This window comes from Mastacembelus armatus, chromosome 20 (assembly GCF_900324485.2).
Source record: "Mastacembelus armatus chromosome 20, fMasArm1.2, whole genome shotgun sequence".
Lineage (NCBI taxonomy): Eukaryota > Metazoa > Chordata > Actinopteri > Synbranchiformes > Mastacembelidae > Mastacembelus > Mastacembelus armatus.
In genome coordinates, this window is record NC_046652.1 from 15,543,052 (window position 1) to 15,565,948 (window position 22,897).

Here is a 22,897-nt window from a genome sequence, read left to right on the forward strand (position 1 = left end):
TATTAAAGGAGAATAACACAATATGAAAAAAAAGGCTTTATTTTTTTAAACTCACAGATATACAGCAAATTAAATTTAGTGCAAAATTCTGGTACACAACTAAAGTAATGAAACCTTGATCCAGTTACTGTTTATTGATGTGGAAGAGTAAAATTCAGAAGTGAAACTTGTTTGAAACCTTAACTTGTTTTATGACTGATTTACTTGTGCATTCAACTTTGACTGAAGAGGGAGTTTAGTGAGTAATGGACCCACCAAACAAACAATACAGCTTTTAAAACTGATCATTAAACAATTTGACCCAGTGATACCTACAAACTCCCTTCCCCTCCGCTTCAGTACATGGAGGGCTTCTCCTCTCCTTTAGGATTGATTACCTTTTCAAGGTTCTTGCAGATGATGTCGTAAAGTTCGGCCTAAAGTAAGGAGGTGGAAATGTACTTTAAATATTCTTATACTACAGGATGGTGGTAAACATTTCTTAGGAGTTAGCTGACTTACGTAGAAGCCGCGGATGTCGAGAACAATCACTCTGATCTCAGAGTAGATGGCCTCGTCCTTCTCATGGACGAGTGAGCGGTAGTCCATCTGGAGGGAAAGAAAGCTGAGTTAAATCAGCACTCCACCAACTAAACCAGAACAATATATATACGGACGGGTGGTGTTAACTTCAAAATAAAACAGGAAATTAACTAACCCAGTGACACTAACGTATTGGCAGAGTTTATTAAAAGTATCAAGTACTTAAAAAACAAACTAGGTTTTGGATTTATATTATTGCTTTATTTTACAATCTGCAGCAATCCATATTCTGTAAAATCATGTATTTGTAGTGTTGCTTTCTTGTGGGACCCAAATATGTCTAAAAAAATGACAGGCTCATTTGTAATAGTGCAATTTTTTTAATTTCTTTATTAAACTTATGATGTAAGAGAATTTTCTCTGCCCATAAACAAACTCTCCTTGAATGTATCAGAAAAACTTTTTTTTAAAAAAAAAATCTATTTTGGAGTAACTTTCAAATTGTAAAGTGACTGAACATGTAATGCCTGTCAGACAAATATAGTGAAACAGACTACAGACTACAAAGATTTGGGATATGGAAAGGATTTCTTTTTCTCTGCTGCTTTAAAGTGATTTGTTCTGTGTAAATCCCACAAGAATATAATCTTCTCATTCCCCTTGATGAAGCCACACGAGTACCTCTTTAAATGTAGTCTATATATTAAAAATAATCAAAGAGCATTTCTAACACTCACCACATGAGTCTCTTTGGAGGCTTTTGCAACAGCATCTCCCCTCTCTGAAAAGTACCTAAGCATTTAAAAAGAGTGGGTTTCAAAACTGTGAGTTAGGAAAGCTACTCATAAATCTGCACCACCATCAACCAAAATGTACATAGAAATTATACACTTTCTGCTTTTAGGAAGCGTTTTAAATACCTGTACTTTGTTTACTAAATCTACAAATATGTCTCAGGTGAATGCATGAATTTCCCACCATCACATTACACAAGACTTAGGCACCCACAAGATATTTATATCCAACCTACTTGTTAATGTTGGTTTGAAAACCATCAACTTTGGTCTTTACTGCAGCAATCCTCTCCAGGATTTTCTCCTGTGGTGAAATAATAATTCATTAGAACCGAAAACAAGTTGGGACAGTATACATGGAGATGATGCACACTGAAAAGTACCTGAATGGCGACCCCAAAGTCATTTCCATCTTCTATTTTTGGAATGAGGTGCTGAATCCAGCAGGACACCTATAGAAACAGAAACATTTGTTTATCAGAGAGGCAAACAAATCCTTTGATTAAAAATGTCCTTTAACATTTATTTTTCTGCAACTCTCAACTTTAAATCAATTCACTTACAGTGAGGATGGTCTCTCGAAGAGCGACAATCTCTGGCTTCACTTTGTCTAGAAGAATCATAATCTTCTCATTCCCCTTGATGAAGCCACATTTTGGAGCTGCTGAACAGAGTAAAAATTAGGATCTTTTTTTACCGTCATACACATTGTGTAAACGTTATCTGTCTGCCTCGTTAAATATGACAAAAACTATTTACGTTTCTTCTTCTTCTTCGCATCGTCCTCATTCTTGTCAGTCTCCATTTCCTGTGAGATCAAATTTGGATAAAAAATTACAAAAATACATTTTAGGACATTTTCTGTTATTTATGGCAAAGCTGGTTTTTTGATTCTTATCTTATTTAATATGACCATAGCTGTTTTACAGTTACCTTATACATAATCACTGTTATGTAGTTAGTTTATGCAAAATATGGACTAAATGTAAGTTGCTATAGACATATGTTGTATTTGAGGGTGGATCGAGAAGTTTGTAGCACATTATGGCTAAAAGGGGACTCACCTCCTCATCGGGGGAAGGAGGGTCTGGTATGGGGATGTCCAGTAGAGCATGGAGTGAGGACATGTCTGAGATACTGAGGGCATCTTCCTGAAAACACAGACAGGCAGCAGGATAAGAGGAAACAACAGAAAACCCAAAGCCTGCAGGTCATTCCACGAGGTTAGTGTGTGTGAGAGTAAACTATCAAACTTGCTGACCCTGAGCAGACCATCCAGTTGAATGATCTTCAGTGGAATGTAATTGGAGAACAAATTCTCTGCCTGGAAAACAGGACAAAGAAAACTTTAAAAGGAACTAATGCTGCAAAACTTAAATGTGCCGCTCACAATAAAAAATGACTACAAACCTCATTATACAGTGACTGGCGGAAGCTGTCGACCTGTAAAACAAAAAATAAAGAGAGAAACCGAATGAAGTGAATGAAAACACGAACATTTTGACCTTAAAATTCAGTTCTAGCTGCTGACTCATGTTGCATTAAATCCTTCGGATTCACTTTCGTTTTCTTTTCACTAGGGGAAAAGGGGGACTTTCTGCTCAACCGAACCAATTTCCCACATATTTGTGTTTTCCACCTGTGAAAGTGAATGCATAAAACTCACTGTAGTGCAAAGTTATTTGAAGAAATCCATATTATCACAGCCGACGTTTGGTGTTTGACCTGTAGGCTATAGCGCATTTACTGCAACATCCACTCACCTTTACCGCACTCGCACTGCTTATTTTCAAGGCTGAGGTCTTTGACATGATTAGGCAGTTTTCCAATGAAAGATAAAGTCTCGGCTTCAAATGAAATCCGAAGTGCAGAGACTCAGGAGAGTAAAAATACGTGTCGTGTCGCTAGTGCGAGTTTTATTTCCTCGTCCAGCTTACTTTCGATTTGATATCTGATGATCCAGTTTGCACCTCCCACTGGTTCATCCACTCAAATGCGGTACTTTCCTGAATTCACACGCTCAAAACAAATTCAATGTAAAAGTGTCGACTAACATTATTAAATCTTTTAAGTTAGTATATTAAGTCTTTAAGTAAAAATATCACAGTATACAAATACTCTGTTACAAGTAAAAGTACATTTTTGGAGTATCAAAAATACAAATTTTCACGTAGAATCTAGTATTTCACAATGTTTATTATATTAGATTATAATTATTGATACAATTATTACGTTTATTATTTTGACGTTGCAGTAAGGTAGTTAACCACTTTAACCAGCTCAACATTAAAGTGATTAATGCAGTAATTAATTGTAACCCAATAATATCCGTTCATGTGAAATGTGCCATTTGCCATAATGACTACTAGGTTTTCATCTTAATACTTTTTCATTTCTACTTCAGTAACATTTTGAATACCGGACTTTTAACTGTATCAGAGTATTTTTACATTACAACGTTTGTACTTTAATGGATTAAAGACCCTGACCTTCGAGTCCTGCCTCGTATGTGATGTAGATAATGGCTCGATAGCGCTTTTAATTTGAAGAAAGCACGTTTTATTTTGAAAAACCAACAGGAAGCAGAGCCGAGGCACAAACAGTCAAACAGGAGTTCCGCATTTAAAGCTAGTTAGTTAGCTTCACAGCTACAGACGACACCGTAAAGTGTCCGTGGATAAAGACTTTAGCTAGTGATCTACGGTACTTTTTTTTATTATTAATGACAACTTAAAGCGTTTCCTCCGGAGACGTCGGAGGACGGAGTGACGTTAGCCGTAAAAAGAAACGGACGGTATGTGTTTGCGAAGCGTTGTGTTTTGTAAAAGTTTCGGTTTCATCTAACCTGAATTTTTACTTTCATCTGGTCTGCCTACTAGCTTAGTCTTCTGAACTTTAACGCCAACAAACTAACACATAACACAGTTGCCTTTTTTAATTAGACGACGTTAAGGTTTCATGTAGAACAAGCAGCTGAGCGTGTTGTCTGCAGTGTTTATGCTGTGGTTAAAGTTCAGGAGTAGAGTAACGTTAGTCTGCTAAAGTTAATGTTACCGTAATAAAGCTATCATTAGCCCGGACTTTCCCGTGTCAATACCATAGCATCATATGACAAATTAAAACCCTGCTTTGTTGCCACTTACTGACCTTTCATATCCGGATTAAATACATAAAAAATAGACATTAGCTCCTCTCCTGTCAAACTGTTCCTCAAGTTCCCTCTTGACGGAGAAAGAGCAAAATATAGAAAATATTTCTCAATTAATTAAAAGGTTATGGAATATCTTATTAAAACAATGTGGCCCAAGTGAGGCTTACATTTTGTTAGGAGTATTAAGAGTTCAATTTACTTTATTCTGAATTTTTTCATGTTTTCAAAAGTCTGCAACAAAAAGGAGGTTGAAATTGCAATCTATTGCAATTTCCAAATTAGAAGTTTGCTTGGCAATGCAAACTGCTCTCAATGAGAGAGTTAATGTGCGGAGTCATTAAGAAAAAGTTGCAAATAGTTTCCCATCCTGCGATCACTTATATTAATGTTCTTTGTTTACAAGATGAATTGTGAGTTGTTTGATTAATTGGATTCCAGATAATAGCACTAAATAAAAATAGAGTAACAAAGGATTAACAAAGCAAATAATAAGGCGCAGTGAAAAGCAGGTCAGTAGCCTCTATAATGATACCCATTTGACCATATCTACGAAGCCTCTGTGAAAATACTATTATAATCACTCATGTTTTAAGTAATTTTACAATTAAGGAGAAATAGGCCAAAAGCTGTTTGAAAGCTAGGTGCTGTTGTGATGAGTGCAGAGGCGGCAAAAGTACTGACATCCTATACATCAGTTCAATTCAATACAATTTAATTTATTTGTATGGCACCAAATCACAATACAGTCAACTCAAGGCACTTTACAAAAAACAACAACAAAAAAACCCCCAACAAATCCCTTATGAGCAGCACTTGGTTGCAGAGGAGAGGAAAAACTCCCTTTAACAGAAGATGAAACCTCCAGCAGAACCAGGCTCAGTTTGGGCGGCCATCTGCCTCGACCGGTTGGGGTGAGTGGATAGAGGAGAGAGAAAAGAACAGCAACAATAAACAACAAATAGACACTGCAGGTTGGTGGGGCCAGTAACTGCACATCAGTGATATACAGCTCCAGGACCAGGGACACCTGCAGAAGGTACAGAGAGAGAGAGAGAGAGGGAGAGAGAACAGAGAGAGAGGGAGAGAGAGAGCACAAGGTTAGTGACATTCAATGGTGGAATATACATGTGAAGGGGGAGGAGGGGAGGAGAGAGGAAGGGAAGGAGGGTTAGGGTTAGGGTTAGGCCATGGTCCTCGGGCAGTCTAGGCCTATAGCAGCATAACTAAGAGACGGTTCAGGGTTACCTGAAGCCAGCCCTAACTATACGCTTTGTCAAAGAGGAAGGTTTTAAGTCTAGCCTTAAAAGTACAGATTAAGTAGAATGTTTTTTGTGTGAAAAAAAGTAAAAGTACTGACTTAACTCCTTTATTCAAGTAAAAGTAAGAAAGTACAGGGTCTGAAATGTACTTAAGTAAAAAGTACTAAAGTAAAAATGTTTTTTTGCCATCAATGATACACGGTACATCTTTTGATAACTCTACAAAACAAAAAAAAAAGTTTGACACAAAACAGCCTGTACAGTGCTGGTACAGGGAACAACACATTCACCATGAATCATTCTTGAAGCCAACAACATTGAACAGTTCTTTTAAATACGGCCATGGATGAGGAATGTCTTGCTTTTCCGAATCTGCAGTACCGTTGTCGGATTCTGCAGTACTCCCTGGATCCCTTTCTTCCTCCATGTCGCACTGCAAGTTTTCCCTCCATCATAACGTACACCCCCTTGATTTCCCTCTGTAGTCATGTCTTTAACATTGTGTCGTCATCTGCGGAAGTTGAAAAAGTAACAAGCCTGTTTTGATAACATAAGGAGTAGAAAGTACAGATATTTGTGTTTAAATGTGGGGAGTAAAAGTAAAAAGTCAAGTAAAGTACAGATACCTGAAAAATCGACTTAAGTACTGTATTTGTACTTCGTTTCTTCCCACCTCTGGAAATAGTCTGTTTAAGTCATTCATACTAGATTTCATTCCTGCAGGATACTGTTTTGTGTCTTGTCCTAACATGTAATAACATAACATGTAATTATCATGTTTCCTCTGCAACAGTAATGAGCAGCAGCCCTCAGTCTGTCGAGATGGATGAGGCCAGGAGAAGAGCCCAGTCTCTTCTCACTTCCTCATGTTCAGCCAAGGAGGTGAAAGCCATGGTTCAGACAATGGTCACCATTGCCCTACCTCTGTCAGAGAAGTACCATCAACTGTCAGCGGAGGCAATGCTGCGGGACAACACATCAGGTCACAACAGACAGGAGGTAAAGTTATCTCTCAAGTGTTCTCGTAGTGCTGCTGATGTTTCATGATTTCCTGACACACAATAACTTAATTTTTGTTCTAATTTAATGTGAAACTAATACCAAAGTATTACTGTGAATATTTCTTGTGTTTTATGAGAGAAATCTACAAGTTAGTGCTAAAGGTTAGGGAGCCCTGGACCATGTACATATTTTTTTATTGAGTTTTTTTTTTTTTTTTTAGAGACAAGAAAAATAAATACAACCCCATTCAGCAAATAGAGAATAAAACAAGCACAACTAGCAAACACTTTTGTAGTAGGTAAGTCATTCTCCTCTTGATTAAGGCTTTTCACCCACTCTTGTCTCCACTTTAGGTTCTGGAGTCAATGAGTAGACTGGTAAAAGCCTTGAGTGTCCTGGAGAAGTATGGCTGCAACCTGACTTACACTGCCAGGCCCAGATACTGGAGGAGCGTGAAGCACAACAATCCTGTCTTCAGAAGCACTGTGGACGCAGTCAAGGTGAGCAGCAACGTGACAGGTTAATATCATTCTGCCTTTAATAGTCTCTTCTTGCAGATTTGAACTTTTCACATTAAATTTTCAATGTACTTTTGCGGCAGTTTTGATTCTGAGTTTGGTGCAAAAAGTAAAGCCTTTTGGTGCAAGTAGGGCACAGTGTCTTACAGAATAACAACAGATTTTAGATGAGTAATGATTAACTTGCTGATATGTGTATTCTAAAGATAAGGTCATCCGACATCTTGACAATGATTTTCACCAAGTTTCTCTTAAACAGGGAGGCAGGAGAATCTTGTATCTCTATGGGTACACCAATCAGCAAATAGATGGTCTCAGTTTTCCTGATGAAGTCAGCGAACCAGATGTTGAAAAAGTTGCTGCAGTGACATTGGAGGTCATGATGTTATGCACAGAGGTGGACATGCTCATTAAGGTTTGTAGTTAACCATCTGGGGCCATGTTCATAAAACTTATAAGAATCCTCTGAGATATCCTAATTTAGGTAAAGAAAAAAGTTTTAGACTTTACTTAGAAAAAGCATAACACAAGTATTTCTGCTTTTTTTACCTTAATCACACACAAATGTTTATTCTATTTGAAAGTAATTGTAATTTTAATTTTAAGGGCTAAGATGCTTTATGTGTAACTATTATCTTTACTCAAAACTGTGCCTGAATTTTAAGGGAAATTTGTTCAACAAATTTACTTTTATTTCTTATATATCTGTTTGTTCAGGGCACACATCCTCACCCAGACTACTTCAGTGACATCATCCCATTTCTCACCCAGCAGGTCTGTGCAAACATTTGCAGTAGTTTTATACTAAATAATGCAAGCTTTTGAACAGTAAAACATTCACATTTTTATTATAGATTACGGTGAAATAAAGTACAAAAAAGTTGTATGCACAGCTAAATATTATGACCCTTTATACAATAGCTTCAAAATTATAAAAATAAATAAAAAATTAGAAATGATTGTAAATATAATTTTATACAGATTAAAGGAAGCTTTAACAAAATTATATTATATGTTATATTGTTATTTTTGCTTCCACAAACATATGTATGTAATTCACTACAAAGTCAAATTTAACGTATGAATCATATCGCTTACAAACAAATGCATAATGTATCAAATAATATAATGTATAAAATAGAAATTCTTTAGAATAGACATTGGAAAAATATAATAGCAATCATGTTTAAAAATGTAAATTCTTCAGGATATGCTGGTAAGTGACTCTGTGATTATTCTGCCTGGAGAGGAGCAGCATGGAAGCAACCTGCAGGTTTTGTCTCCTCCACCTACACCAGATCAAGGCCCTGGGGTCGGACAATCCCTGAAACTAGTAACGGGTGAGCTGCTGTCTCATCAACAGTCTGCTGTAGTAATTTTTCAGAAAAACACCCAGAGATTAATCTATTTTCTGCAGGTATTTTTCATTTTTCAGTGTGTGATATTTACAGTGTACTGATTTTCTGAGTTTCCCTATGATGTCATAAATTTAGCTGGCAGTCTCATTTGGATAGGACTAACGTTATGGGGATGTAGGGGTGGGGAACTAAATATTCAACTGTTCATCTGTAATTTAACTCCAGATGTAATTTTAACCATTGCCAAATTACAGACAATAATGTTTAACAGACTAGGACATTCCAAGGTGGACATCGACGTAGACAAGCCAGCATTTTTGCTCTCATGATGGCATTAGTGGTTTCCAAATATTCCAATATTAACATGTCTTTATCTTCCAGCTAAAAAAAATAGTGTTGATTTTTGAATTTCATTCATTTTAAAAATAAAGTGGAATTATAAGGATAAGCAGGTGAGAATTATATTGAATACAAGGATGTCGTACTGGGCAGTTTTAAGCTACAGGGGGATTAGCCAGGTAGCAGAAAAACAGTAGGTAATTGTTATAATATATGGCCATAGTGAGACTAATAAACCTAGTCCATATGGGGCTTAAATCCACCATTGTATTTTATTGATATATATTCCATTGACATTTGTAAGGTCACTCCTTCAGTAACACTGAATATTGTACATATTGTAGAAGCCTAAATACAGTAAATATCTAATATAAATATATTGTTTCTTTGTCTTTAGGATTTCTTGCAGCAAGCAAGTGTAGTTTGTGTGGTGGCACTTCATCTCTCGTTTGTCCATCTTGTGACAATCGGTCTTTCTGTGATGCGTGTGATGACCTCTTTCATCGCCACCCCTCCAGGGCCAGCCATAAGAGAGACAAACTACAGAAATCCAAACAAGGTATGCTGCATTACAGCAAGCCTCGATACAGGAATACATCAGAGGAGAAGCACAAATAATGAACGTATAGTTTTTATGGGATTTGAAATCAGTGCAGGCTTTTTTCTTTTGTCTTTCTGTTGCTGTAGAGACCTGTGGCATCTGTGGTGTTTCTGCTGTGCATGCTCAATGCTCCACATGTATACAGAGGTTGTGTCTGAACTGTGACAGACTCTTCCACTCTCACCCTGATCGAAAAGGACACAATAGAACTATAATTACACCAGGCAAAACATCCAGGTAAGAACAGGAGCTTGAAACTATTTCCTAGAGGAGCTCAGTTTTTAATTTGGCACCTCTGTTTGAAATTGGCATTTAAAGAGTTAAGTTTTGATCAGAACTGAAGTTGATTAATATATTAATGCAAAAAACATTTATGTGATATATTTTTACAGGTATTTATTTTAGTGGATGTTTTCTTTGCGAACATAATGAACGGTAGTGTTTTCGAACAGTGCACAAGGGTTAAGCGATTTTGTGTATAATGAGATTTTAACTTCTACAGCAGTAATTTGTCCTGCACATGACCAGCATGTCTGTAGATATAAGGAGGGAATAAGAGAATATTTAATTGCATTTCTGCTGTTTTCCAGTCCATCTCTGTTACCATGGGAGTGTGCTCATTGCACCACAGTGAACGAGACACGAGCTGTTCTCTGCTCAACCTGTGAACGGCCTCGACTTGCCACGGCTGCAACCACTGCTCAAGAAAGCCCCCTTTCAGTTCCTACATCACCAAACACAGGTGAGACTTAAAAACTTAAATCAGAATATTAAAAAATGATTTGTACAGCGCTACACACAGCTAAGTTGCAGTGTGATGATGAAATATGGTGTCCAGAATCTTATAAGGAAATAATGTTACTGCATGAAATGGTGAAGCAGTTTTAAAGTTGTTATGTCTCTGTTGAATCTTCTAGAGTGGCAGTGTAAGAGCTGTACAGTCATGAATCAAGGTAGCAGCATCCTTTGTAAGGTGTGCGAGCGTCCTCGTCTGGCCACCCGGCCTCCAGTTACACCGGCGGTCTCCAGCCCAGGGTCTGTCCTTGACTCTGGAACAAAGGTTTGTCTCAAGCCCACTGTTTCTAACCTTCTGTCCCTTTATTTTTCAAGGTTATAAAACCACAGGAGTTTGGTGTTTGTTTGATGTTTGTAGTTAGGTGCTGAAAGTAAATAGTTCTGTATAGTCTAAGCTCGGTCTTGTTGGTTTAATTAAAAAAGCATTTCATTCAACTCTGATAGAGTGTGATGAATATTTTCAGTCTTTCTAAACAAAACAAAATACTGCTCACTGTTTGCAACCCTTCTCGGTAGCATTATCATAATTAGACTTTGCATAGCCAAAACCTCACACTCCAGGTTGGTGACTCCTGATTGAAACTCTTCAACCAAGGCCGAGAAAATAACAACAGTAGAGCTATTTATTTAGTCTTTAGGCTATTTAGTTAGAACCACATATATATATATAAATATATGTGTGTGTGTGTATATATATATATATATATATATATATATATATATTTTATTTTTATTTTTTTGCGTGTGTAATGTCTTCTGTACAATGTGTGTAACTTTTTGTTTGTTTGTTTCTCAATGGACCTGCCAGTTCTGCACATATGTGTGTAACTTTTTGTTTGTTTGTTTCTCAGTGGACCTGCCAGTTCTGCACATATGTAAACACTAAGCCCACTGTGGTGTGTGAAATGTGCAATTTGTCAAGCAAAGATTCTGCTGGAGATTCTCTGCCCCAGTCTCTCAAGCAGAGTCCATCCAGCACCAAGGATCAGTCTCAGCTTGATCGGAAGCCCCAACCAAAGCCAAGAGTCAACCTGGAGCTGAAGAGGCAGAAGATGATGAGGGAAGATGGTATCAACCTCATTCATCAGATAAGAGTAGGTCATCACAGGGACACATTTGAAGCACAATAGCTTTCTTGTTATTAGCACTCAGGCAAATCACATGTGATCAGGGTGGGTGCTTGCATCTGAAATAAACTCCAAAACAGTAATATCTGCAGAGTATGTTGTGATTTTCTATTAACCAACAGCAAAGTTTTCAAGTGTCCCTTGAAATTTTCAAGAACATTAGTTAACCTTTATAAATACCAATTTGCTCAAGCCATTACATATTTAGCATTTCTGAATGACTTAAAGAATATGTGAATTATTAACAAGTAATTTATCAAGCAAAAACTGCAAACCTTGGCATGTTACAGCTTCTCAAATGTGAAGATGTGCTGTTTTTCTCAATTTTGACCATAAATTGAATATACTTGAACTTTAAACATTTTCTAAGTCATAGAATTATCCTTTTGAATGTGTATTTATCAAAAATATAATGAACAGAATTTATGCATTTATTGGCAGTTGTTAAAGCCTGTGAAAAAGTAGGTAGGAAGTTCAGGCATCCATTTCAAAGACTAAAAGGTTAAATGAATAATTCATAGAAATTATTGATAACTAAAACCAAGTGCTTGCTCATAGGGGATTTGTTGGGTTTCTGTTTTTGTATTTTTTTTTTGTAAAGTGCCTTGAGATGATTATATTGTGATTTGGAGTTACACAAATAAATTGAATTGAATTAAAATATTAATTTGCCTGAGAGCTTGTTAAAGTTGTCTAAATAAATGAAGTAACTGCTGTTTTTTTTATTATTGTTATTATTATTATTATGTTCCCTCCTAGGAAGCAGAAAAACGTGGTGTCAGCCCAGAGGAGGTGTATGCAGCCGTCTGTATGTGCGGCGGCAGTAACGTCAACCCCTGTGATTGGCTAACATCAGAGCTGCCTCATCTGCTGGATGAAATCTGCGCAATGGCGGCCTCTGTGCAGCTAAACTACAAAATAGGGGAGCGGGATGGAGAGGAGTCAGAGGAGAGTGGTCATAACACCACAGGTGAAGGTGTGAAGCTGTCGAGGGCTGAGGCCAAGCTGGCCTGGTTGGCATCAGGAGGAGACACTGAGAGATCAGTGAGACAGCTGCTGAGAGATAGAAAGGCCAAGGTAGAGAATGTTTTTCAACATCAGGTGTCTTTCATATTGCCCAATGGTTGTTTTCATCCCAAATGCTGTAGTGTAGTTCTTACAAAGATTTGAGTATACTGGGTAACTGCCACTAGCCACACAAAATTACAAACAAAGTATGAGATTGTGCTTAGTAGGCTGAATTTAAGAGGTTACACATACTGCCAATACCAGTTGTGTGTGTCTGACACTAACTGGTAACGTTTCGCGGGATATGTTCTGTAGACATATCGACACACACATGTATGTCCTTGTTACTGTTCACAGTAATCGGTAATTTCCCTTCCTGTTGTGTATCTCTGTGCTCAGATGAGTGAGCTTCACTCTCTGGGTTTCCGTGATGTGGCCCAGTGTGAGGAGGCCTTGCGGCTGAGCGGAGGTGAAGTGAAAGGTGCTTTGTCTCTGCTTCAACGCCCTCTCCTGGAACACTTCCACCAGCGTATCTGGGCTGAACACCCTGAGCCTCAGATTGATCCAAAGCACCCAGACAAACAGGTTAGTAGCAGCCAAATTACATGTAGGCTTTTATTGTGTGTTGATTGTGTGATTATATATTTAAACTATATTTCATTGCAATTATTGTTGTCCTGGTTTGCTCCCCACAGAGGATGTGCAGGCGACTGCTAGCATTATATGATCTGCCCAGTTGGGGGCGCTGTGAGCTCGTATTGTCTTTGCTCCAGGAGCCAGGTGTCACTTACTCCCTGGAGGATGTAGTACAAGCTGTTAAGGAGTCACATGACAAAGATTTCATCAGGCGTCTCCTCAACAACGAGTGTCCATGCTGTCTGTCCATCTTTCCCCGCAGCAAGGTGAGCACAAGACCATAGATGGTCCAGGATGTCCACTACCAGGGTTTTAGGGGGTCTAGACTGCTAGACTGTAAAGAATCCGAAAATTAAAGCATAAGCCGGACCAAATGAATAACCGAATGAAGGTGATGCAGCATCTGCTCTGAGTGATGCCAAAGGCTAGCGCTGCCAAACGGTTTACACAAACAAAACTTGGTGGTGGGGTATACGTACATTATTTTCATTCCTCTTATTTCTGTATGTTGACTTGATTGACGAAATAAATCTGCCTCACTTGATGTATCCTGAACTGTGATTTACTCTATAAGGCATGGCGTAAGTCTGAGTTTTATTGAAAATGGAAATGGCGTATGACTGTATCCCATTAAGCACTATGAAGGGATCGGCTAGTGTGAACAAGTGGAAAGATAAAAGCAACATACGTGTTTTTGGACTGTGGGAGGAAACCAGAGTACCTGGAGAAAACCCACACAAGCACAGGGAGAACATGCAAACTCCACACAGAAAGGCCCCTGATGGGTTTCAGACCAGGGACCTTCTTACTGTGAGGCAACAGTGCTAACCACTAACCCACCGTGCTGCCCCAAAATGTTAAACTGGCCTTTGAATTATTAAAATTCATCTTCTTATATTGTATACCTTCATATACATTCATACATATTTTTAGTATAGAAAGAAAAACAGATGAAATGAAAAGAACAGAAACTTTGTATAATGAGGAAAAAGGTGAACACACCAGCACGTTATGTATAAGTTATTTAGCATTTCTGAAAAAAACTACCTAAATAATATAATTTATGTATAAATTATGTAATAAATAATTAAAATTTTCTACAGGGGAATTACATAGTTTAACTATCAATGCACGGCTAATAATTTCTATTTTTGTTTCCTCTTTGTGTTTCAGATGCAGTCTCTGACCTCCTGCCAGTGTTCGGTGTGTCACGAGTGCTTTGGGCAGCACTTCACCATTGCTGTGAGAGACAAACACATCAGAGACATGGTGTGTCCTGTGTGTGGAGAGCCTGATATCAACGACCCTGAACAACTGGACAGCTACTTCTCCACACTGGACATACAGGTACATGGAGGAAGAGGAATATGGTTCAATCTTTTTTGTTCAAGTTTATAACAACTTACTCACTTTAAGTCTTAAAACTGTCCCTCTAAAAAAAAAAAAAAAAAAAAAAAAAAAAAACAACCTTCAGAAGGTAACAACTACATTTGTTTCACATATAATGTTACGAAATCCAGTTTAATTGTTCTGTTTTGTTTTTAATTAACAAAATACAGGTGAATAAAATAGCAACATATTAAAAAACATAAAAAGATAAACAAGAGGAATAACCTCTGTTTTTTTTTTTTTGTTTTTTTTTTCTAGCTGCGAGAGTGCCTGGAGTCTCCTGTGTATGACCTGTTTCACAAAAAGCTAACTGAACATGCTCTGATGAAAGATCCAAAGTTCCTGTGGTGCTGTCATGTGAGTTTTTACCAGTATAAAAAAATATATTCTCCCCACTCAACTTATTTCCTCCAAAATCTGCAATTTGCATATGTTGCTTTTCATGGAAAGTCAGAAGACACTGAGAGATAAACTAACTGGGTTAGTTGTGTGGGCTGTGGTAGATTTAACAACAATCTTACCAACATATCCTTTTTTCCTTATCTAGGAAGTTTTCCTGCCATTTGCGCAACATATTTTGTCAAGTTTAGGTTTCTCTCATTTCTCCATGTTAATAAAGCAGTAGATTGAAACAATATGTTTTAAATTATAGCGTTTATGTGGGGTTACGGGGCTATTTATTGAATTGTTTTTATTTACTCATGGTGTTTATAGAAAGAGTAACAGCTCATTATCCTTGTGGTAATGTTTTATGTTTTCTATTATGTTTCTAATTATCAATAAATCTGGTTTATATAGCAGCTATCAGACTGTGGAATATCCTGCTAATAAAGTGTTTTAAAAGCTGGTGCAGGGTAAGAGGCGTTCAGCAGCACATATTTGGTCCAGATGCCTGCCGTTCTTTTATCAGTGGTAGTAAGAAAGAAAAGACTAAATATTCGTTTGAATGTGTTTATATATTTACATAAATAATTGACTTTTCCTCTTTTCTGTCATCCTCAGTGCACCTTTGGGCTTATCAATGATGGAGACCAGCTGAAAGTCACTTGCCCATCTTGCATGAAAAGTTTTTGTGCTCAGTGCAAGAAACCAGTGAGTATTTGTGCCATGTCTTATGACTTTCCAATACATGAAGAAATATTCCACCTTATCTAAAAATAATGAAATGGTCTTACACACTTTTTGCACTTATCCTTGAAACTCATGAACTGTGTGGTCTCAGTGGGAGCCTCAGCACCAGGCCTTGTCCTGTGAGCAGTTCCAGCAGTGGAAGAGGGAGAATGATCCAGAGTATCAGCGGCAGGGCCTGGCCGGCTACCTGAGAGACAACGGCATTAGTGAGGCTCACCACAGTTTTTACCTAAGACCACAACCACATGTTTCATTTCAGTATTTTCTTTCCTCTGTGCTTGAGCTTTGTTTGTTTATACACCTGCCAGTGTCACCACATGCTTTATTTATGTACTTACTTCATTGTTCATTATTGTTAGTGAGCTGACCCATTTACCCAGAATCCAACATTTTTTTTTGTCCTTTAAATTAAGTCAATTATTTTTTGACTTACATACAGGCAACTGTGTTTAAGGCTGTAGTTATATATGCAGTATGAAAGCTGATGCCCTGTTATGGATCACAGTACATACAACAATCGCAGTTAGCTTCATTTCAACCAGTACATTAAAATGTGTTTAGAATCATTAATAACAAACCAATATTACATGTAGAGTGTAAATCATTAACTAAGAGATTAGGTGACTGAAAAATAAATGGCATGTACTCTGATAATCGGTTAATCATTAATCCTTTATAAAGGAAAAAGAAAAATCCAGTTTATGTTTTTAGGGGCACATAATATGCAACTTAAGGATGTTATCTTAAAAAAACAACCCACTGGTTATGATTAATAATAGCATAATTAGGAAACACTGGTTTTCACTGTACTGTAGAGAGAGAAAATAATTTTTCTTCACTTATGTTTCCTTAGTGCATCATCACATATTTCAGTGGAAAAAGCCATGCTGTATATATGGCTTTTAAACTCCCTAATAAAAATAATAAATAAAAAACGTTTAAAATGAATTTGATGTCCTCCTATTGCAGCCTGTCCTCACTGCAGGTTCCAGTATGCTCTGACAAAAGGAGGCTGCATGCACTTCATTTGCTCCCAGTGCAGGTACGAGTTCTGCAGTGGCTGCAACAACCCCTACCACAAGGTGAGATTAAGTCACAACATCAAGAAAAAGGGTCACAGTGTGGGCCACGTTTACTGCAGACATGCATTTCTTTTGTGTCACTATTATATATATATTATATATATATATATATATATATATATAAGCTGAATGTGTGAATATAACATATATATATATTCATCACATATAATGTTATATATGATAACATTATTTTTATGTTGTGTTCGTTTTGCAGACAGGATGTAAGACACCCCAGTGCAGTTACACTGGTCTACATGCCCATCACCCCCGCGACTGTCTCTTCTATTTAAGAGACTGGGAACCTGCCAGACTACAGGCCCTGCTGCAGGTAAGATTGTATTGAGGGTTAGGGTTATTGTTAGGGCTGCAACTAACTATTATTTTCTGTATTAATTTAACGTTAAAAATGGTGGAAAACCCTTCTATAAGTATTAAAAAGTCTTCAATTGTATGTCTTAGGTAGTAATATTAGTTAGATACAATCATTTTGTGTGTAACTTTAACACAAACTGGCTTTAAAAACTATTATATTTCAGACGTGTGATCATATATAAAATTCGTGGGTTTTCAGATACACACGTTTTGGATTGGTTAATCCATCTATACACCTTCTGCTGCTTACTCAGGTCCATGATTTTAATAAATAATTAATTGATAATTGATAAGAATTGTTGTTCTATATTGCTGGTAGGTAATTATAAATGTTGCATATATGTCAACAAATTCATGCACTTGGTAAATATTTGTCATTCCTGCCATGTTATTCCTGCTTCCATGTACAGACAAAGAAAAGCATCACATCATACTTGTAGAGAATGTTTGGCTTTTATGCAGATCAACATAGTTACAGATTATCATTGAATGTTAAGGCTGCTTGATGACAATATATTATTTAATGTAACTTCCACCTGTCTTGGCCCACATGCCGAATTTTTAAACCTTCTTCCTGTAAAACGCTGTGTCACATAACTAGGCAAGATATAATCAAAATGCCTTCTCTATTGGCATAAGCTGTTGGCAACTCTGTTGTTTGAAAACTAGACATACTAGGAGTGATCAAACATGAGATCTGTAGAAAAATGTACATGTTGTTTCATTCTAGTGTGGTGTTTTCTGTGATTTTAATTACATTCTCAGAACACTAGTCATTGTTTTCCTGACCACATAACCTGTGGTGTTGTTCATGAGCTAGAGAACACTTAACCAATGCACACACACTGTTCTTCTCTTACTTTTCTTTCTCTCCTCTCAGGGAAGCGGTGTGGAGTTTAACACAGAACCTCCCAATGGAACTCAATCTGGTAAACTTGTTCATCAACTGAAAACTTGTCTAAAGCTTCCTTTCATCGTGTGCAGAAGGGACAGAAACAGAAAATATGACATTTTAATAATTCTCTTTGTGGTGCCCCAAGGTTAAAGCATGTCTCAGAATAAAAGAACTTACCAGATTACCAGAAATTCTGACAAATGCTAAGTGAACTGTGATCTGGCCAATCAAAGATACACTTAAGTTCAAGTTAGGCTGTTTCTGATGTGATCTCATTACTGCCCTAGACTAACCTTGATCTGGTTGTTGTTGTAGTGGTTGTTGTTTTTAAACAAGACAGAAAGTCTTAAACTTTTCAATTTGCTTATTATCTGATCTCCAAACCAGATGCTTGTGGTGTGATGGAGCAGAAAGATGAAGGAGGTCAACAGATTGATTCACCGTGTGGTATCCAAACACAACCGGGACAAGCTGGACTGTGCGAGTAAGGGTTTGCTGCTGTTGTACGTCTGTGATTAGGCTGGAAATAACACAGATGTAGTGTAGTAAAAACTTTGTGGCTGTTGGGTCAGTGTTATCAGCCATCTTGAAATGAAAATCTCTTTTGTTTTAACATCCTATTAATAGCACCTAGAAACCCTAGTGTTTTTAAAAAAACTCAACAATGCTGTGCAAAACACACACAAGCACCAACAAAGCTATTTTTTTTTCTCTGAAAACAGCTGCCTACTTCAACTCCAAAAGATTCTGCAAAGGCTGTGAGAATAAACCACAACTGCAAAATTATCCAGACATCTAAAATGTCTCCTAATCAGTCTTGCACTCAGCTCTTACCAAATGATAACGCAGCGTTACCTAAATCCTTAACATGTAGATGTTATCATTTAGCACGATGGATAGTGGTTGGCACTGTTGCCTCACAGCAGGAAGGTTCCTGGTCTGAAACCCATCAGGGGCCTTTCTGTGTGGAGTCTGCATGTTCTCCCTGTGCTTGTGTGGGTTTCCTCCAGGTACTCTGGTTTCCTCCCACAGTCCAAAAACATGTATGTCAGGTTGATTGGTGACTCTAAATTGCCCATAGGAGTGAGTGTGAGTGTGTGAGGTTGTTTGTCTCTATGTGGCCCTGTGATGGACTGGTGACCTATAGTGGATGGATGGATGTTATCATTCATTCACACACTCAGCATACCTAAGCATTGTTGCTGACACTGCACCACTCCCTTCGTCAATTTCGGGCTCTGTTTTTTCCTCGGTTGTGAACAAGACCCAGAGATACTTGAACCACATCATTTGCAAAAGCAGAGAAGCAATTCTAAGGTTCCCAAACCAACAAGAAAAAAGCCAAAGGGAGAACCAGAGACAGGATTGGATACAAGGGACAACCCTTGTGAAGACCATCACCCACAGGGAACAAGTTATATCTGTCAGCTGGGCAGCCAACTCCACCTTACTTTTTTTTTTTGCTGAAGACACCTGTAAATGTCAGCCCTAAATGAAGATGGAGATAAAAAGACAGAAGTAAACCTGTCTTGTGGCATGTTTTTGAAACAGAAGTGTGACACACCTCACTGTCTTAAATATATCCAATACGTTAGGTAACTTCAACCTTATTTTTTTTCTTAGTCAGGAAACAGGACTGTTTAGGACTGGGACTTGAAGTAAGATCACGCCATAGTGGGGCTTTGGGGTTTGACTGAAAGAATGAGATTGCGAATATAAGCACTTAAAATTAGTTTCCTCTGTGGTGTGGTTGGCTTTGGCCTTAGAGATCAGATGCAGACTGACAAGAACTTGGAGTAGAGCCACTGCTCCCTCTCATCAAGAGGAGCCAGTTGAGGTGTTTTGGGCAACTGATTAGGATCCCTGTGTGCCTTCCATTGGAGGGTCTTAGTGGTGCGTCTTAACAGTGGGAAGCCCCAGGGTAGACCCAGAGTATTCTGGACAGATGTTATATCATTATGCCTGAGATCCCCCCAACCTCCCAGAGGAGCTGGAAACCACTTGTGGCCAAAAGGACCTCTGGACTGTTCTTGTAGCCACTACGACCCTGGATCAGCAGCAGATAATGGATGAATGGCTAATAAAGACGCTTTCTCAGATGAAACCTTTAACAAATGTATATGTTTGCTGCTGCAGGAAGCACTACAAGGAGTACCTGGTCAGCCTGATAAATGCTCATTCTCTGGACCCAGCTGTACTGTATGAACCCAATGAACTTTCTCGGGCCTGTGAGAGATACCAGGTGGACACGCAAAGAGGGGAGAACGAGGATGAAAACACTTACCCTGCCCGAATGCTCAAGGTGAGATTCTCAGTTTACTTAGGGCCCAGTTTTATGTGTTTGTGGGGTATTGATTTAAACATACATTTAAAAGACTGTGTTAACATCAGACTGTGTTAACATCAGCTTCCAATTTGTAGTTCGAGGTCAGTGACATCAGTTTTTTTTTTTCTGAAGGATGAAAAAATCTAGTTTTAAATATTGTTGTCATCTTCCATGCAGTCAGTTTTTAAAGCATTTTTCCTGGCCATTTCGATGCCACTGTTCTAATTGTTAATGTGTAACGTCTGTTATGTATGTTCTTTGCGTTTGAGTGAGCTAAGAGTAAGACAGCTTCAAGTGTTGTGTCTACAAAGTTTAAGATATCTTCTTTCTTTCCTGACAGAAACTGATGGAGGTTCCTCTTGGAGTCAAGGTTCCTCGAAACAAATAATTCTTTAACAGCGTAGGAGAAAAGAATCTGTCTGAAAAGGCTCCACAAAGTTGTTCATTGTGCAGTTACACTCCAGGGATTCTGGATAGGGCTCTGACTAATCAGTGGCTGATCCAGTTATCTGTAAAAAATTTGGTTTCTGCCCTTTGACGACACATATTTAGTTTTTGTTGTCTTATCTGTCAGTCATTCGTCAGTTATTGTCTGTAGCGTTCAATTATAAATTCATCTCTTTCTGCAATCACAATTTAGAAACTGGTTTGGAAGAAGAGAGTGAAGTCAAGTTTTATTTTTATACCTTTATCACAAATCACGAATTTGTCCTAAGAGGGCAAGGCTGTGCAGAAGGTTTTACAGTCTGTACAGCTTCCTCAGGCAGCCAGTCAGGTAAGAAAAAACAAAGGTGGAGCTAACCTGAGTTTCAGTGAAACAAGAATGGACCTGCAACAAAGCAGTTTTTTCTTACTCTCTAGAAGAAATAATTTTTGTCTTCAAATCATTCTGATATATACTTTTAAAAGAACATTTTGGTGGATTTAAATTGAATGTAGCAGGAATATGGTAGTCTGATTAATTCTCACTTCCCTCTTGAAGTGTATGTTTAAATTTCTATATCAGAGCAATACCACAATATGTAGCAAAATTATATAATTAAATACATTCACTCTAAATGATGATTTTGTTGAAAGGTTTAAATTGTTACTGTATATTACGGATGGATGAGTCTATAAATAAATACAAATATTTAAATTAAATTGATGTTCTTGTGGGTATAAATTATTCTTTGATTACTGATAGTTTTTTCTGAGGGTATTTTTTTTGTTAAATATATTTATGGTTTACACATAAATACTGCAAGGAGAGGTAGAGTTGTTGGTACCCTTCATTAAAAGAAAAACTGAACATTTTTACTGAAAATTAACTAATGAAAATCAGACATTGCTTTAAAAAAAAAGCAAACTAACTAATGAAACTGTTCTGGACAAAAAAGATGGTACCCCTAAAAAAAATTGAAAATACTTTAGGGACCTTAGGGACACATTAAACTAAAGTGTGTCCTGTAATTAGCATCACAGGTGTCAGTCAGTCAGAACATGGACCACAGAAAGCTATGGAGAGAGTTGTCTCAGGAGATTAGGAAGTAAATAATAGACAGATATATAAAGATAAAGGCTATAAGACCATCTCCAAGCAGCTTGATCTTCCTGTGACTGTAGTTGCACATATTATTCAGATGTTTAAGGTCTATGGGACTGTAGTCAACCTCCCTGGATGTGGCTGCAAGAGGAAAATTGAAGAGACACATAATACAAGTGGTAACCAAAGAGCCCAGAACAACTTCCAGAGAGATTAGAGGCGAACTCCAAGGTACATCAGAGTCAAATCACACAATACATCGCTGTTTGAGCCAAAGTGGACTTAATGGAAGACGACTGAGGAGGACTCCATTGTTGAAAGCAAATCACAAAAAAGCAAGATTGTAATTTGCCAAAATACATTTTGACAAGCCACAAAGCTTCTGAAAAGCTGGATGAGACAAAAGAGCTTTTTGGCAAGTCCCATCAGCTCTACATTCACAGATGCAAAAATGAAGCATACAAAGAAAAAAAACACTGTGCCTATTGTGAAACATGGAGGAGGCTCAGTTACGTTCTGGGGCTGCTTTACTACATCTGGCACAGGGTGTCTACAATGAAAGCTCAGTACTATCAAAGTATTCCTGTGCTGCCGAGTGTCAGAAAGCTTGGTCTCAGTCACAGGCCATGCAACAGGATGATGATCCAAAACACACAGCTAATTTTGTCCACATCTGTAACTACATCCGTTTTATTAGGCTACTTGAGACATACTTAAATATTTCTTCCTGTGTGGAGTCTGCATGTTCTCCCTGTGCTTGTGTGGGGTCAGGCAGAGCAAGACATCAATGGACATACTGTTGTCAGGCTTTTCCCTTATTTTGTAGACCACACATTGCATTCTCCAGGTACTCTGGTTTCCTCCCACAGTCCAAAAACATGTATGTCAGGTTGATTGGTGACTCTAAATTGCCCATAGGAGTGAGTGTGAGTGTGTGAGGTTGTTTGTCTCTATGTGGCCCTGTGATGGACTGGTGACCTGTCCAGGGTGGACCCCTGCCTTTCACCCAAAGAGAACTGGGATAGGCTCCAGCAGATCCCCGTGACCCTGGTTAGGACTAAGGGGGT

At 37.9% G+C, this 22,897-nt stretch overlaps 2 protein-coding genes across 3 annotated transcripts; one reads left to right on the forward strand and one right to left on the reverse strand.

Moving 5' to 3' along the window:
- Positions 1-27: 27 nt before the first annotated feature.
- On the reverse strand, positions 28-3,275 carry psme2 (proteasome activator subunit 2). Of its 2 annotated transcripts, none has more exons than XM_026292667.1 (11): positions 3,080-3,275; positions 2,727-2,759; positions 2,578-2,640; positions 2,381-2,467; positions 2,076-2,124; positions 1,880-1,980; positions 1,700-1,768; positions 1,553-1,620; positions 1,260-1,314; positions 502-588; positions 28-416 (listed from the first exon to the last, which is right to left on the reverse strand). In XM_026292667.1, the coding sequence occupies exons 1-11, from the start codon at positions 3,125-3,127 to the stop codon at positions 336-338; spliced, it is 741 nt and encodes a 246-aa protein (XP_026148452.1). In that variant the 5' UTR covers positions 3,128-3,275; the 3' UTR covers positions 28-335. The 2 variants fall into 2 exon arrangements, with proteins under 2 accessions (XP_026148452.1, XP_026148453.1); XM_026292668.2 differs by having other exon boundaries at positions 1,880-1,977; positions 3,080-3,274.
- A 636-nt stretch (positions 3,276-3,911) lies between these two features.
- Positions 3,912-21,448, forward strand: LOC113121726 (E3 ubiquitin-protein ligase RNF31). The gene is made up of 24 exons (XM_026292459.1): positions 3,912-4,110; positions 6,520-6,725; positions 7,082-7,228; positions 7,506-7,661; positions 7,964-8,020; positions 8,454-8,586; positions 9,341-9,502; positions 9,631-9,781; positions 10,135-10,286; positions 10,462-10,604; positions 11,191-11,433; positions 12,226-12,543; positions 12,874-13,059; positions 13,170-13,376; positions 14,284-14,457; positions 14,758-14,856; positions 15,502-15,591; positions 15,722-15,836; positions 16,600-16,712; positions 16,927-17,040; positions 17,965-18,013; positions 18,367-18,463; positions 20,116-20,281; positions 20,646-21,448. Exons 2-24 carry the CDS (start codon positions 6,522-6,524, stop codon positions 20,691-20,693), a joined length of 3,324 nt encoding a protein of 1,107 aa, XP_026148244.1. The 5' UTR covers positions 3,912-4,110; positions 6,520-6,521; the 3' UTR covers positions 20,694-21,448.
- The last annotated feature ends 1,449 nt before the right edge of the window (positions 21,449-22,897 follow it).